The 12,912-nt window shown below is 52.7% G+C and overlaps 2 protein-coding genes across 3 annotated transcripts in view; one reads left to right on the top strand and one right to left on the bottom strand.

Moving 5' to 3' along the window:
• taf4a (TAF4A RNA polymerase II, TATA box binding protein (TBP)-associated factor) overlaps positions 1-12,912 on the top strand; it is a 137,225-nt gene that overhangs the window by 30,489 nt on the left and 93,824 nt on the right. The gene's annotated exons all lie outside the window — the stretch shown is intronic.
• The window catches only part of cdh4 (cadherin 4, type 1, R-cadherin (retinal)), a 71,893-nt gene that overhangs the window by 17,261 nt on the left and 41,720 nt on the right, over positions 1-12,912 (bottom strand). For both annotated transcript variants that reach the window (XM_052076451.1, XM_052076452.1), the window contains exon 3: positions 1,623-1,852. In XM_052076451.1, coding sequence (XP_051932411.1) covers positions 1,623-1,852 — 230 coding nt within the window. The remainder of the gene's footprint in view (positions 1-1,622; positions 1,853-12,912) is intronic.

Genomic DNA, 12,912 nt, shown 5'->3' with positions numbered 1-12,912 from the left:
ACGGCTCTCGCATTGATTCCTTTTCTCCCAAAAGCGCTTCCGCTCACTTCGCTCGCTTGACTAACGGTCGGCGCTTGGTGTCGTGCTCCGTGGCTGAACCGACACTTTTTATTGTGAGCTAAAGGGGTCCGAAAGGCGCCCCGTTGCTCAGACTGCTTTGAATCTAAAGCCCCCACCGTGTCACCGTTTCAAGCTAGCCTCCGAAGATGACTCGGATGATCTTGTCCGACCTTCGCAATGGCTTGATGATCTTCAACATTCAAGCTGTTACGTTTCTCTTCCTTGAAGGGCTTCTCCTCCAGTGTCGCACCTGTTGCTCATCATGGCTCTTTTCTTTTCATGGCTTTTTGATGCTCACTTTGCTTTAGCGTCTTGCTTTGGACTTCTCTCGCATTTTTTTTTTGTGGGTGACTTCTTCTGTCGGACAGCGATTGAGTCGTCATCCAAGCGCATCTGCAAGTGTTTTTGTCCACTTGTGCGCAACACTGAGCGGGCACACCACATATGCCCATCCAGCCAGTGGAGTGCGAAGGGCTTGAAAGGGCCAGCTGGCAGCTCTCCGCTCCCGGGCTATGCCGAGCATTGTGCGGGACCGAAGCCCCTCAAGCCGCCGACGCGACATCTGGAGCTTCCGCAGTCTGACAAACAAGGAGGACAGCGGCACATGAGCTCATCGCTCATTCCGTGCGCGGCGCAATATGTCCTCGACGTCGTCTTCGTGTCATTTGCAGAAAAGAGTTGACAGCGTGAGTGAGAAAGGTTGCGCTCGCAAAAGGAATAAAAGGAACGTTCAATTTTGGAGTGGCATTGTTTGTATTGTCTGCTTCATTTCATCATTAATAGTAGTGACCCCCACATTTTCTGACGGCCTCCCTTCTCGCTCTGCCCACGTTCAACTTTTTTCACGTCAAATGCCAGTTGAAAGTTTTTTGTTTGTTTGTTTGTCATGTCGCTGGCCGCTGCAAAATGGACGGCGGGCTGCAAATGGCCCCCGGGCCATAGTTTGGACACCCTCCGGCGTCCGCACTACCCAGCCATGAACATACAAAAAATATTTGCTGGTCCGTGACCTTGGAACCAAAAGGCTCCGAGGCCGCCCCCGCTTTGGCGGCGCCGTGCGGAATCTCCCGCCAACGGGTGAGAGCCGAGTGTGCTAAAAATGCAAATCAAACAAGCACTCAAAGCAATTGCGGAAACCGCTGGATTTCAGATCCGCCGGCGCATAACGAATGGGCGCTAAGAAAGCGAGCCGGCACACCGTGAAATGGGTGCGGGTGGGGGAGCACTCGACGAGAGCGCCGGGCGCGCCACCTGGGCGGGATGCGATAGCGCCGGCGCGTCAAGCCTGCCCAAAGACTCAAAGGCCAAAGATGCCGCATGGAAGCCTGCAAAATGAGGCTTCTGAGGGAGTTGAGCTATTTTCGTTTGCCACTCAAACAGGTGAGCCAGCCCCATTTCAAGGCAAAGCGAAAGCTCTGATGGGAGATAACTCCAGCGAGTCGTTGGCTGGCTAGCTGGCTAGCTTGGCTAGCTTGGCGCGCACTCCGAAGCCATTTGCCGGCCAATGGTCACACATCCGCCGAATGAGCGTGTTCAAAATGGCCGACGTGTCGGTCGGGTACCTCGGTCAGGGCGAGAGGAGGACGGGGATGTCCGGCCGGCGCCAGCTTGACGGTGGTCTCCCAGACGCGCGGGTCAAAGAGCTCTCGGGCGGTCACCATGAATTGGACGGGCTCCGAAAGGTTTGCCGACTCCCGCTCGGCATACACCACCCCGTCGGGCCTGACGCCGAAGTCGGGGTCGCTGCTCACAAAGCCCACCTCTCTGCTGCGCCGGCACTCTTCAAAGGTCACTGCGGAGAAGGCCGGAGAAAGAGGTGGCCGAGTTAGCGGACATCAAAGGCAGATTTATCGGAGCAAATCCTGACGAAGCCGCAGCCATCAAACGGCGGCTTGAAATGATCTCATCCCTTTCGCCGTCACTCGCGACTGCTCACTTTGACATCTGTGGCAAAACCAAGCGCTTATCTTTCTCTGAAGCGGACGCGCGGGGGGGGGGGGGGGGGGGGTGGGTGGGGGGGGGAGCCCGATTCTCTATTGCGCCGTTCTTCTTTCCCGACCAGACGGAGAGCGACGTCGGGACGAAATCTCTCTCGGACGAGCCGTTCCATCCCGCCAAATTCCGACCGAACTCGGCGGCGGGAAAAGATGACCACAATGACGACGACACCAAAACAACTGTTTGCAAAAGAAGCCGCCCCATTTCAACAAAAGTGGAGCTCTCGTCATCAAACAATCGGCAGAAAATATGCTCACCCCAATAAAAGCCACCGCACTGAATAGAGGTCGTCGTTTGGCTCGGCCGGAGATGTGCACGCAACACTCTTGACTCGCCAGGTTCAAAATGGCCGACGCGCTAAAATGAGACCGATAGTGGAAATCCCACTTTTCATTTGCCCGCGCACACATTTTGGGATGTCGGCAGTGCTTGGCCGCCAATCAAATGTCAGGCTCCCGACGGAAAGATTCCAATAATTGAGCCGACGTGCTGCTGGGTTTTATTTTACAAGACGGCAGGCGGGGGACGACACTCATTTGAAAAAAGCTCGCCGGCAGCTTCCAAATCATCTCTCGACCTCTGAGTTTCACGGTTCAAGTGAAAAAGGGAAGGCGCCAGTCGAGAAATCTGGTGGGGGGGCACGTGCGACATGCACGGTGGGTGCCGGCACGCGCCACTGAAGAAGTCTGAGTCTGGGGGGGGCGGGGCCAGCAAGCTCTTTCCGTAAAATGATGCATCGGGGACTAAAACTATTCGTGACGCTTCTTCACTTCACCCACACACGCGCGCGTGTGTGTGTGTGTGTGTGTGTGTGTGTGTGTGTGTGTGTGGGTGTGTGTGTGTGTGCTTATTACGTGCGCGTTCACTTGTCGTTACGGCGCGGGACACGCGGAATCCGCTCGACGCCTCCTTTTGTTTTCCATCTGCGGCGCAGGTCGAACATCTGCGAAAGAAGACGTAGCCGTAGCCTTCGCGGTGAAGGCGTAGGTGCCGACAAAGCTGTCGAGGTCTTTGAGGCTGCGTGCAAGCAGATGATGTCGTGTGGGCCGCCCGCTCAGCTGGAAGATTTTTTACCGCGTCGGATTCCGATTTTCTTTTTCGGCTCGGCGGCGCGACACGGGCTTCCTCCGCATGCGACGATTCAAGGGCGAGAGCGACGCACGATTAGCTCGTTTGCGTAGCGGCGCGACAAGACGCGATCTGTTAGCATCGTACTTGCTATCTTCCGCCAGCGTTTAAATTATTTTTTTTTTAATTCACGCAAAGTGTTTTTCAGAGCGGCATTCACATTCATTTCGGGTACAAATTTGTCTCTCGTTGAAAAAACCGGGACTCCATTATTAGGATTAAGCGAGGACGCGGCCGTTTATCTCCTCGGCGTTAGCCTGCTCTCATGTGTGCGTTCACGAGCGGGCTTGAGGAATGAAGAAGGAGAAAGGGGCAGATAAGGCGGCGCGGCCCAAGCAATTAAGCGGCCGGGTCACAGATTCAAGTCGCTGATTGACGCGGTCGCCCTCCTCTTGTCTCGCCAGTGGGCGGCTACGCAGATTTCTCAAATGAGAGATGCCCCCCCCCCCCCCCCGTGCATGTGACCGGAAAAAATATGTCGATCCTTACCAGCGTCTTCTGCGCGCTCTTGACGCATTTGGGAGTTGGTGTTGATGGATCTCGTCTAGTTACACGTCATAAATCCAAAAGATGTGTTATGGCGCCGCGGGGATACGCCCAAGAGCTTTTCTGAATATTCAACGAATGGAACGGCATTTGTCTTCGCGCTAAACGCTAACGAGAATGCAAAATGCGGTGGTATTTTTCATGCACTTTGTATTTGCGCCGCATTTTATTTTGAAGGCACAGTTTACAGGTTAGCATCGTGACCAGAGAGCACCGCGTTCAAGACGGGACCTTCCCGCGTTATGATTCGTGTTGAATTTTAGCTTTTGCAAATAGCACACACTTGTCATGCAGCTCATATCATATTTATGTGCCACACCTTCAAGGCGTCTTTTCCCGATTCTCGAAATTCCGACCAAGATGCTTTAGAGTGCTAAGAGTGCCTGGAACGACCGAATGCTTGGATCGGTTTCTTAGGGCTGTGACGATACCGAGAAAGGTTCCCGATCGATCCGCAAGCCTCCGTGCGTGTTCCACCATCACGACGAACGTTCCTTTCGAGACACAAAAAACTGCACCAACACATTTATTCTTCTTTCCGTTTATTTTATTTTATTTTTTTAACCGGATGGCACTTCTTGGACGCGCGTTGCCCCGCGGGCTCGCCATTCGATTTAGCGTGAGCGGAGAAGGAGCGCCGCTAATGGCAGCGATATCTTTTTTTTAAAGTGCTGAAGCGAGGAAACGGCCTCGAGGCGACGTCAATGGCGGTGATCTTCTTGTACAAGTTAATGATTGTACATTGCCCGAGGGGAGGGAGGGATGGAGAGGTGTGTGGGGGGGGGGGGGGGCACATACGACTTTGGCCGAATGAACTTTGGGCCGAGATCAGGGAACAAAAGGCGCTTGCGGGTAATATCGGCGCCTCTCACTGAGCCATATAATTGCCGTGATGAAAAGTCATTACTATCACATTCGCACTTTTTTGGAGGTCTGGCACGACGCAAAAAGAAAGTGGTTTCATGCGAGGAGGCAACTTTTTTTTCCTTTTAGATAACGCTTGAACTTTTTAATAGCTGACACGAGGCGTGGGGGCCTTTCATTAGCATGAAAGAGAACTTTTGGGATGGCCGACTTACAGATTGCGCGCCATCGCCTCCATGACCGGAGCAACTCTGAGTAGTTCTTCCGATGGAGGTCGGCGCGAAATTGGACGATGTCGCCGTCAGAAACAAGGGAACTCTTGACTTTTCTTCCGCTTTCAAACGACAATTGACCCCCGCGCACTTGCCATTCGCAAAGTTGCAGATTTATTATTATTTTTTTTTCCTGGCCCTTAAAAAGCCATCGATTTTTGGGCCGATTTGGGCTCCATTTGATCTCATCTAATCCCTATTTCAGAGAAAAGAGCATTTCTTGAATCTTTTTTTTTTTTTTTTGGATTCGCTTGACCCCCCCCCCCCCCCCCCCCAAAAAAAAAATAATAAAGAAAGCAAATGATTCAAGGAGCCCCTCCAGTTGCCCGCCCCTGATGGAGCGCAACGTGCCTCGGCTCGCGAATGACACCATCCCCCCCCCCCCCCCCCCCATCCGCCATCCACCCGGGTCTTATTAGCATAAATGCGCTGGAATACTTCCCTGGTGATTGTTTAGCATGCGTGTTCAACATCTTTATTTGATTCCCAACAATTGCTGTAATTAGCTCGGCAAAAGCCCACAGAGGAATGAGCAGAAATATCTTCTTTTTCTGCCAGACATACGCCTTTTAAATACGAGCGGCTACAGGATGAGGCAACACTTTGCGATAAAAAAAAAAAATAAGCGAAAAAAGTACATGGGAAAACACTCGCCGTAATCAATCCGACTGATACCGGAGGAGTCGGCGTGAGTTAGCTGCGGCTGTCGCTCAGTCGAGACGGCGTTTGCGCGAATTGATTAGTCTGAGCAATGAGGCAACGGTGACTCGGTGTCAGAATAATTGCCGTGTGAAACATCCATCTTATTCTCCAGTAGAGACCGCGACTTACAAATCCAGTGACGAGACTGCAGACGGATCCCATTTGTGAGGCCCCCCCCCCTCATCCGTTGCTGGCTAATCCGGTCTCTCCTTCAAAACGCTCCGGGGAAAGGGATGCTTAGTCTCAGAGACCCGAAGACGAGCTACACAACTTATCCTTGTGACCAGATCAAGGCCATGACAGGGTTCTGCTACACTGACAGACATATGACCCCCCCCCCCCCCCCCCACCCCCCCCACCCCCCCCCCACACACAACTCCCTCCCTCGATGCGGTCAGTCATCGGCCATCTTTGCCACTTTGTGTCGTGGATTCTTCTATTCAATTCTAATGGTGATTAAATGTATCATCCATGTATTTTTTTTTCCAACGCGTGAACTTCAGTTTGCCGCAGAGCAGAGGGTGTGGAAGGAGTCGCTCATTTTGACCCAAATGCGCAACACGATTTCGACAGTCGGTGCTCTTTTAGTCCGCACTTGAGCAAAAACGATCACGTGTCATGCGAGGAATCAGTCTCCCCTTTGAGAGGAGCCGCACTTCAGGACCAAGGCGACCTCGGCCTTCCAGAGTGCAATCTTCTATTCGCCAACCAACCTGATTTCTTATTTACTTTGAGTTCACTCCAAGAAAAAAAGAAAGCCAAACAAACCAACAAAAAAAAAAACAAAACAAAACAAGCCCCACTTGAGACATGGCTAGCACCTGACATTTATTTTCCATTGCCACGTCTGAGGGGCCGTCACAGAATGCGGCGGCGGCGGCTTGCAGCTCCACGTCGCCGTCGCTTCAAAACACCACGGATCCTCGCGTGGATGGCACATGTTCTTTTTATTCCACCAGCGCAACACATCACACATCGATTCGAGAAGCAATTCGATTCCTAACCATCCATTTTTGCAACGGTCGACGAGAAAACGCACACGTTCGCTGTCGTTTACGAGGTGTCTTTGAACACACCACACGCTGCAGAGACGTGACCGCCAACGGCGTCGTGGTGAACTCCAAATAACACAGCCAAATAAATGAAAAATCATCATGCGGACAACAAAACGGACAAGAAACAAACATCGCCCGCGACGCTGCCCCCGGCTGGGCAACGAGCGAGCATTTGCTTATCAACTCAACGGTAAAAGCAATTTGAAATCTTAACGTGGAATCGTGAATTCATGCGGACCATCAACGAGCATTCCTGACTGCGCCGATTGACACTGCGGCGGGAGCAGGCGGGGCGCTGCGTGCCGTCGACTCACTTCTGCCACCTTTTCATCGCGCCGATCCATCATTCCGTTCACACGTTGCCACGGTCTCTTATTTTAATCCGGCATCACGCCGCAAGCGCCTGTTCTGACGTGTCCTTAGTCAAGCGCTTTCCGCTCGTAAATGGTCAAAGCAATAGCAAGAAAAGATTTTCACAGCGCACCTTTTTCTGCCGTTTCTGCCCCCCCCCCCCTCCAAAGCATTGATCAAGATCTTTGACGAGGAATAGCATGGAAGTCATGGATCTATCAGAGGGAGTGGAATTGTGTCAGGAACGGTAAATGGAGGCGGAGCTCTTGCCCTTCTATTTCCCGGAGTTGCCTTTTGAGGGTTATCAACGAGATCTGCCGCCATCCTTCATGGCACCGTCCGTCCGTCCGTCCGTCCGTCCGTTTGTCTGTCCGAAGCGCATGGTCTGCTCCCCGTGGAGGAGACGCAATACGAGAGTAGAGAGCAGCTCTCGGCTCAACTACGAGAAGGAATGAGCCACTGGTCCCCTATGGGCAATGGCGCCAAACCAATATTCTTATCGCTACTGGACAACTCACTGTGGAACTTTGTGGGGGTGGGGGGGGGGCGGACTCTTTGGAAAGGTCAAATGAGAGCCGACTCTCTTCTGTGTGTGCATGTTTACCTTTCCCGGGCATCTTTCAAGCCAGACATTTTCCCCGTTTCTCATTAACTGATAATGCATCGCGCACGACCTTGCGATAAAATAAGCGGCGCGCACAAGTCGTCATCCATCGATCAGGAAATGCGGCGTTTCACTTCAAAGGCGAGCCCAAACCAACACGCTGGCAACGGAGGAGATACGAGTCGTGGCTCAACTAAGCTAGGAAAACACAACGTTTCGTCGCGTCACCCACGGCATAAGAGTTCATTCGGTCCACTTCTGGGCAGGCAGAGCGAGATTGGGGGGGGGGGGGGGCGCCGTGAACGGACGCTTTGCGATGTTACATCTGGAGCACGAGAAGGAGACGTTTGCAGCCGGCGAGAAGGGCTGCCATTGGGGAGAAAGCCATGAGACCGCTGACAGGCGGGCGTGTTTGCTCATCTTTCATCATTCTCTCCGAAGCACCGGTCCGTCAGGGGAGCGGGGGCAGGGGGGTGGGAGGGGGGGGACGGCATGCAGGAAGATGGAGAGCAAGAGAGTGAGCAGCAGACAGAAAAGCCAGACGTGATGGAGTGACAGCATGGCAGCGAGGCGGGAGAAAAATGGCGGCGACTCAAGACAGAATGAGCTTTGCAGCATCCCCCTGAACGTACATACCCAAACAAATACATGGCACAGGGGATTGTGGAGCCCCTCCCCACCCCCCCACAAAAAATATATATATCTCACAGTTGTGTGTTGGTGTAACTTAGCGGCGAGCATCTCATCAACATGTGAGTGGATTTCGATTTTGGCTTCTCTCCATCTTCAAAACATGCTAACTGAAGAAAAAGGCCATGTTGTAAGCGTGCCCGAATGCACCGCGACGCTTGCACGCTTTTCACGGAGCGCCCGACCGCAAAACTAAACGCACGCACCGTATCATGAAAAACAAGAAAACATTACGAACGCTAATGCTAAAGCCAATGCACAATGCCACTGACATGCTCATGACAAAATGCTATTCCGTCAAATACTGAACATTCACACACAGGCATCGTAAGCCCCCCCCCCTCCCCCCACCCCCGCGTTCATTAAATGAAAAGAGTTCAATCGAAACGTTCTTCGTATCTCCTTTGAAGCGTGTACTCCATCCATGCGCGGCACCACACAAGCCCCCCCATAAGGCCGCAGGAACAGCTGCTATTTGTTTGCAGTTCTTGTTGACTAATTGCCGTTATTTTTGTCGATTTGAAGCGCGGCGCGGTGGCTTAGCACGTCCGCCTCACCGTCGGCTTCCCAAACTTTTACCGCTCTTCCTTCAGACTCGCCGAGGAAAACGCGAGAAGAACGAGTCCATCGCCGAGCCATCGCAGCAAAAACAACGTCTTTTGTGTTTGGATTGAAATGCGGCAACCTCGCTGGGCCATTTGCCAGCGCTCACGTGCCGCTCCTGCGGTTATTCGGGGATAAAATCCAATTGAAGAACGGACGGGGTGGGGCGTGGGGGGAGGGGGGGGAAGAGATAAGCAAGACGCGATCGGAACAGGGCAGAAAACAGCGGTCCGGAAAGATTGAAATTTATTTCAGCGGCACCGCTCGCCGCTCTCTCTGCTCCGATGGCTAAATGTGCTCATTAAACAGTCATCTTTCCACTATGGCGCGCGAGCGCCAAAGTTTTGGCAGGAAAAGATCAAGACGGATCGCGTCTGCACTCGTTAAAAGGACAAAAGCGTCCACCGGTGTGGGTAAACGTAGGCCAAGCCATTAGGCTTCTCTGACAGCCGATAAAACAAAGCAAATGATCAAATCGATTTGCCGGAGCAGCGTCTTTGCATTCGGAGCCAAAACAAGGGCGGCCTGCACCGAGCGGACGTCCTTTAAAGGCGTCTTCGGACAGCCACACCATCACGCCATTTGCTGCCACCACGACATCATTGATTGACAAATGCGACGGGACCGCTGACAGTTGCAGCTAACGGTTATTAGCGCAAGACGGCGGCCCCGCAACGGAACACGCCAAATAAAGAGATAACGCAAAGATGATCAAGCGGTTGGGGAGAGAAAGAAAAGAAAGCCATGAAGATTAGTAAAACGGGCCGGGGAGCTTGTGAGGAGATAAAAATAGACAGCAGAGCAATGGGAAAGGGGGGGGGGGGGGCGATAAGCCCTGTTCAGCATGAAATGGGCACATGGACAGCGATTGTAAAAAACTGCTCCGAGATAATAGAAGGCATCAACGAATGGATAGGTCAACATTTTGTTCAAAAAGAAAAGGAAAAAAAAACAAGTCGGCCTTTTCACGTCATAAACAGGCACATGACCCCCCCCCCCCTCGCGCATAAAATGCTGGACGCCCTCCATTGTCGCGCTTCGTTTCATGTCATCACATTCCGCTTTGTTCAAATCTGTGGCGGGTTGTCCGCTTGTCTGCTTGTCCAAATGTTCTGCCTTTTGTAGCCAAATTACCGAATGCGGGTGACGTCACCCAGGAAGTTTTCCACTTTGGGTACCGTAACACGACAAGGGACTGACACCCGCGTGGAATACGGAGTCCTTTTCAAGCAATGAAAGTTGAAAGCAACCATCGGGGTCGGCCAAGCAGCTCGCACGACAGCGCCACCTCTGACGCGGTCACGCCAGCGCATCCTTTTGCCGGTCGCAGCAAGATTTGTTGGCCGCACCGGGCGCTGGATGCGACCTTTGGATGCGCACGCGATCCCCATCTCCAGTCCAGCCAATCAGCTGTTCAAGCGCCGGTCTGCATTTTGAGATCTGAACGTTGACATTTGAGAAAGTAAATCGACATCGATGCATATTCAGGGCAGATGATCCCCCCACCCCGCCCCCCCCCCCTCCATCTTCATTGCGCGGCTATCGATTGGTTGGCTGTCAGTCATGGTAGAGTCCACCCGGAATATCTGACACCGCTTGATGGCGGACGACCATTCCAGCCAACAATTTTGAGTGTTCCGTCAGCCTGCCACGCGGGTTTTGGGAAGCCGAGTACCCGGAGAAAACCCACACGGTCACTGCCGATAAAAGAGCAAAAGGCCGATTGCGTCCACTTTTGCCCCGCGCCGCACTCCTGCTGTTGGCGTTTTTGACATTCCGCCAGACGCCCTGTGAAAAGACCTCGTTTTCACATTCGAGAGCCCCCCCCCCCCCCCCTGCACTCAGGAGCGCCGCTCAGCGCAGCCGACTGGGGCACTCTGCTTTGAACGCACGAAGCGTGCGAGCTAACGACTTAACGGGCCCGCAGAGGGAGTGCGCTCGCCGAAAGCCTGAACTCTAACAAAGCCCGGCGCGCCAGCGCAAGTGCGCGCACCTCCGAACGCAGCGCGCGGGTGGGGAAGACGGACAGCTTTTGGCAGAACCGGGTCATTCTGTTCTAGCGAGTGACACAAGTGTAGTCCTGAGTGTTTTTCTCACGGACCTCGTTACACTGTAGCCAACACGGGGGAAGCTTTGTTAAGGACACGAACAGAGATGTAAGTCGTTTGGTAGTAATTAGCGATGCGCGCCGCGTGCCACGTTGATCATTTGTCACCGCAATATTCTGCAGCTGGGCCTTGCTGGAAAAGACGTGGGATGCGACGCAATTTTCCCTCAAAGGTTGCTCGTACTCTGCGAGCGCTTCCGCTGGATTGCAGCGGACACGAAACGAGAGCCCCAATCGACTTGTCCTTTCATCTTAAAGCGGATGACAACAACAAATCTGCTTGGCATCATTATTTCGCCGTCTGCTTTTGAATCGCCCCGCCAGGCAAATAATTACACACGCACGCGAATCCAACACACAAGCAGCCCGACTAATGCGGTCGCCATGTGATGAAACATGAGCGCGACGCTCCTTAATCAGTGCGACGCCCGCGCCGTCCTTCCAGTCACGCCATAATAGTGCTCTGCTGACTCCTGCTGTAAGAAGGGCGAAAACACAGCACTTGTGTACCGGCTGGTGTTGCGCGAAAAGGATCGCCACCTACAGGTTTTGAGGAAAAGTGCATTTATTGTGTTCTTTTTGCTGTAGGTACGTAAAAATGTTGATGCTACATTAACACCGGACACTCCTGTTCCTGTTCCTGTTCATGTTTTTTTTTTTTTTTTTGTTTTTTCGTGGTGGGTGCTGCGTAATTTTGTGAGCAACTCTTCCACCCATTCAGCCTGCTCTTTATTCTTTAACTGATGTTCCAAGATTCAATGTCTGTTTTCGAAAACCTCTACCGTATTTTCCGGATCATAAGTCGCTCCTGAGTATAAGTCGCACCATCGGTAAAATGCATAACAAAGAACAAAAAAAACCCATACATAAGTGGCATTTTGGAGGGGGGGGGAGATTGACGCGATCAAATCCAACAGCCTGCGAAGGCCGTGGGAGGATCCAGCCGGTCCCTCCTTGTGCCCCGGGTGACCCCCTCCCGTGTGCACTACACAGCGGCGGCATTGGCCATGGTTATTTATGAGCGCGCAAAGGTGTCCTTCGGCGTGCCGCCTGTTTCAGCAGCAGCTTAAAGTGTCAAGCAGAGGTGAGACTGCAGCTGCTTAGCGTGGAGCCAACCGGCAATCCAAGTTTTGGAAAGAGGAACATTTTCAGGCTTGAGAGTTACAAGATATAAGACAGGTGCCGGCGTTACGTATTTCGAAATATCTACAGTTCTCAAACCGCATTTGCCATAAAAATGGCCAGACGTGGCACGCGATGAAAGAATACTTGATCATAGTTGAGGGTGAGCATTTCCTCTGTTTGGAGGTCCGTCTGGTGGTCTCGGGCACTTCACATTGATTTCTGTGCTTTTTGGTTGAAAAGCGATGCCATCGTGAATGTGAATCGGTGGCAAACTCTGCTTTTTGGCCATCTTTTATCCTCGACAGATCCGCAACAAAGGCGACAGAGTCTCTGAAACGAGCCTCTCAAAGTGAAAGCGCATTCAAGGTCACCAACGACACGCGTGAAAACTCGACTTCTGCCTAGTCGAGGCTTGATGATTTTGTTCCTGTCAAGCAGAAAAGGAAGGCTCGCTCCTGAAGACGGTCATCGGGGCCCTTTGCCATCAAACGGAGAGTGCGTCGGATGCTCGTTTCCTTCCCAGAGTTGTCTTGTGCCGAATCGGGGCTCCCTGCATTCATTCGGCCTCATTTTAGAGTCAGACCGAGGAGATGTGAACTCAAAGACTGAACCATGGGATGAAATAAGAAACAATTTCTCAGCAAATCTTGACTTTGTATCTGCGCGGCGGCGTTTGGTTGGAGGGCACCGTCGGCGTGGAGCGGAGCCGTTTCTGTCCATCGGGCATCAAATGAGGCGGCGCCCCCCGGTGGGGCAGCCGGATCAGAGAGCACGGGGGAGTCGCCTTTCATCTCTTTGGGAGTAGGA

This window comes from Hippocampus zosterae, chromosome 9, assembly GCF_025434085.1.
Source record: "Hippocampus zosterae strain Florida chromosome 9, ASM2543408v3, whole genome shotgun sequence".
NCBI lineage: Eukaryota > Metazoa > Chordata > Actinopteri > Syngnathiformes > Syngnathidae > Hippocampus > Hippocampus zosterae.
This window is presented reverse-complemented; position numbering and strand designations above follow the sequence as displayed.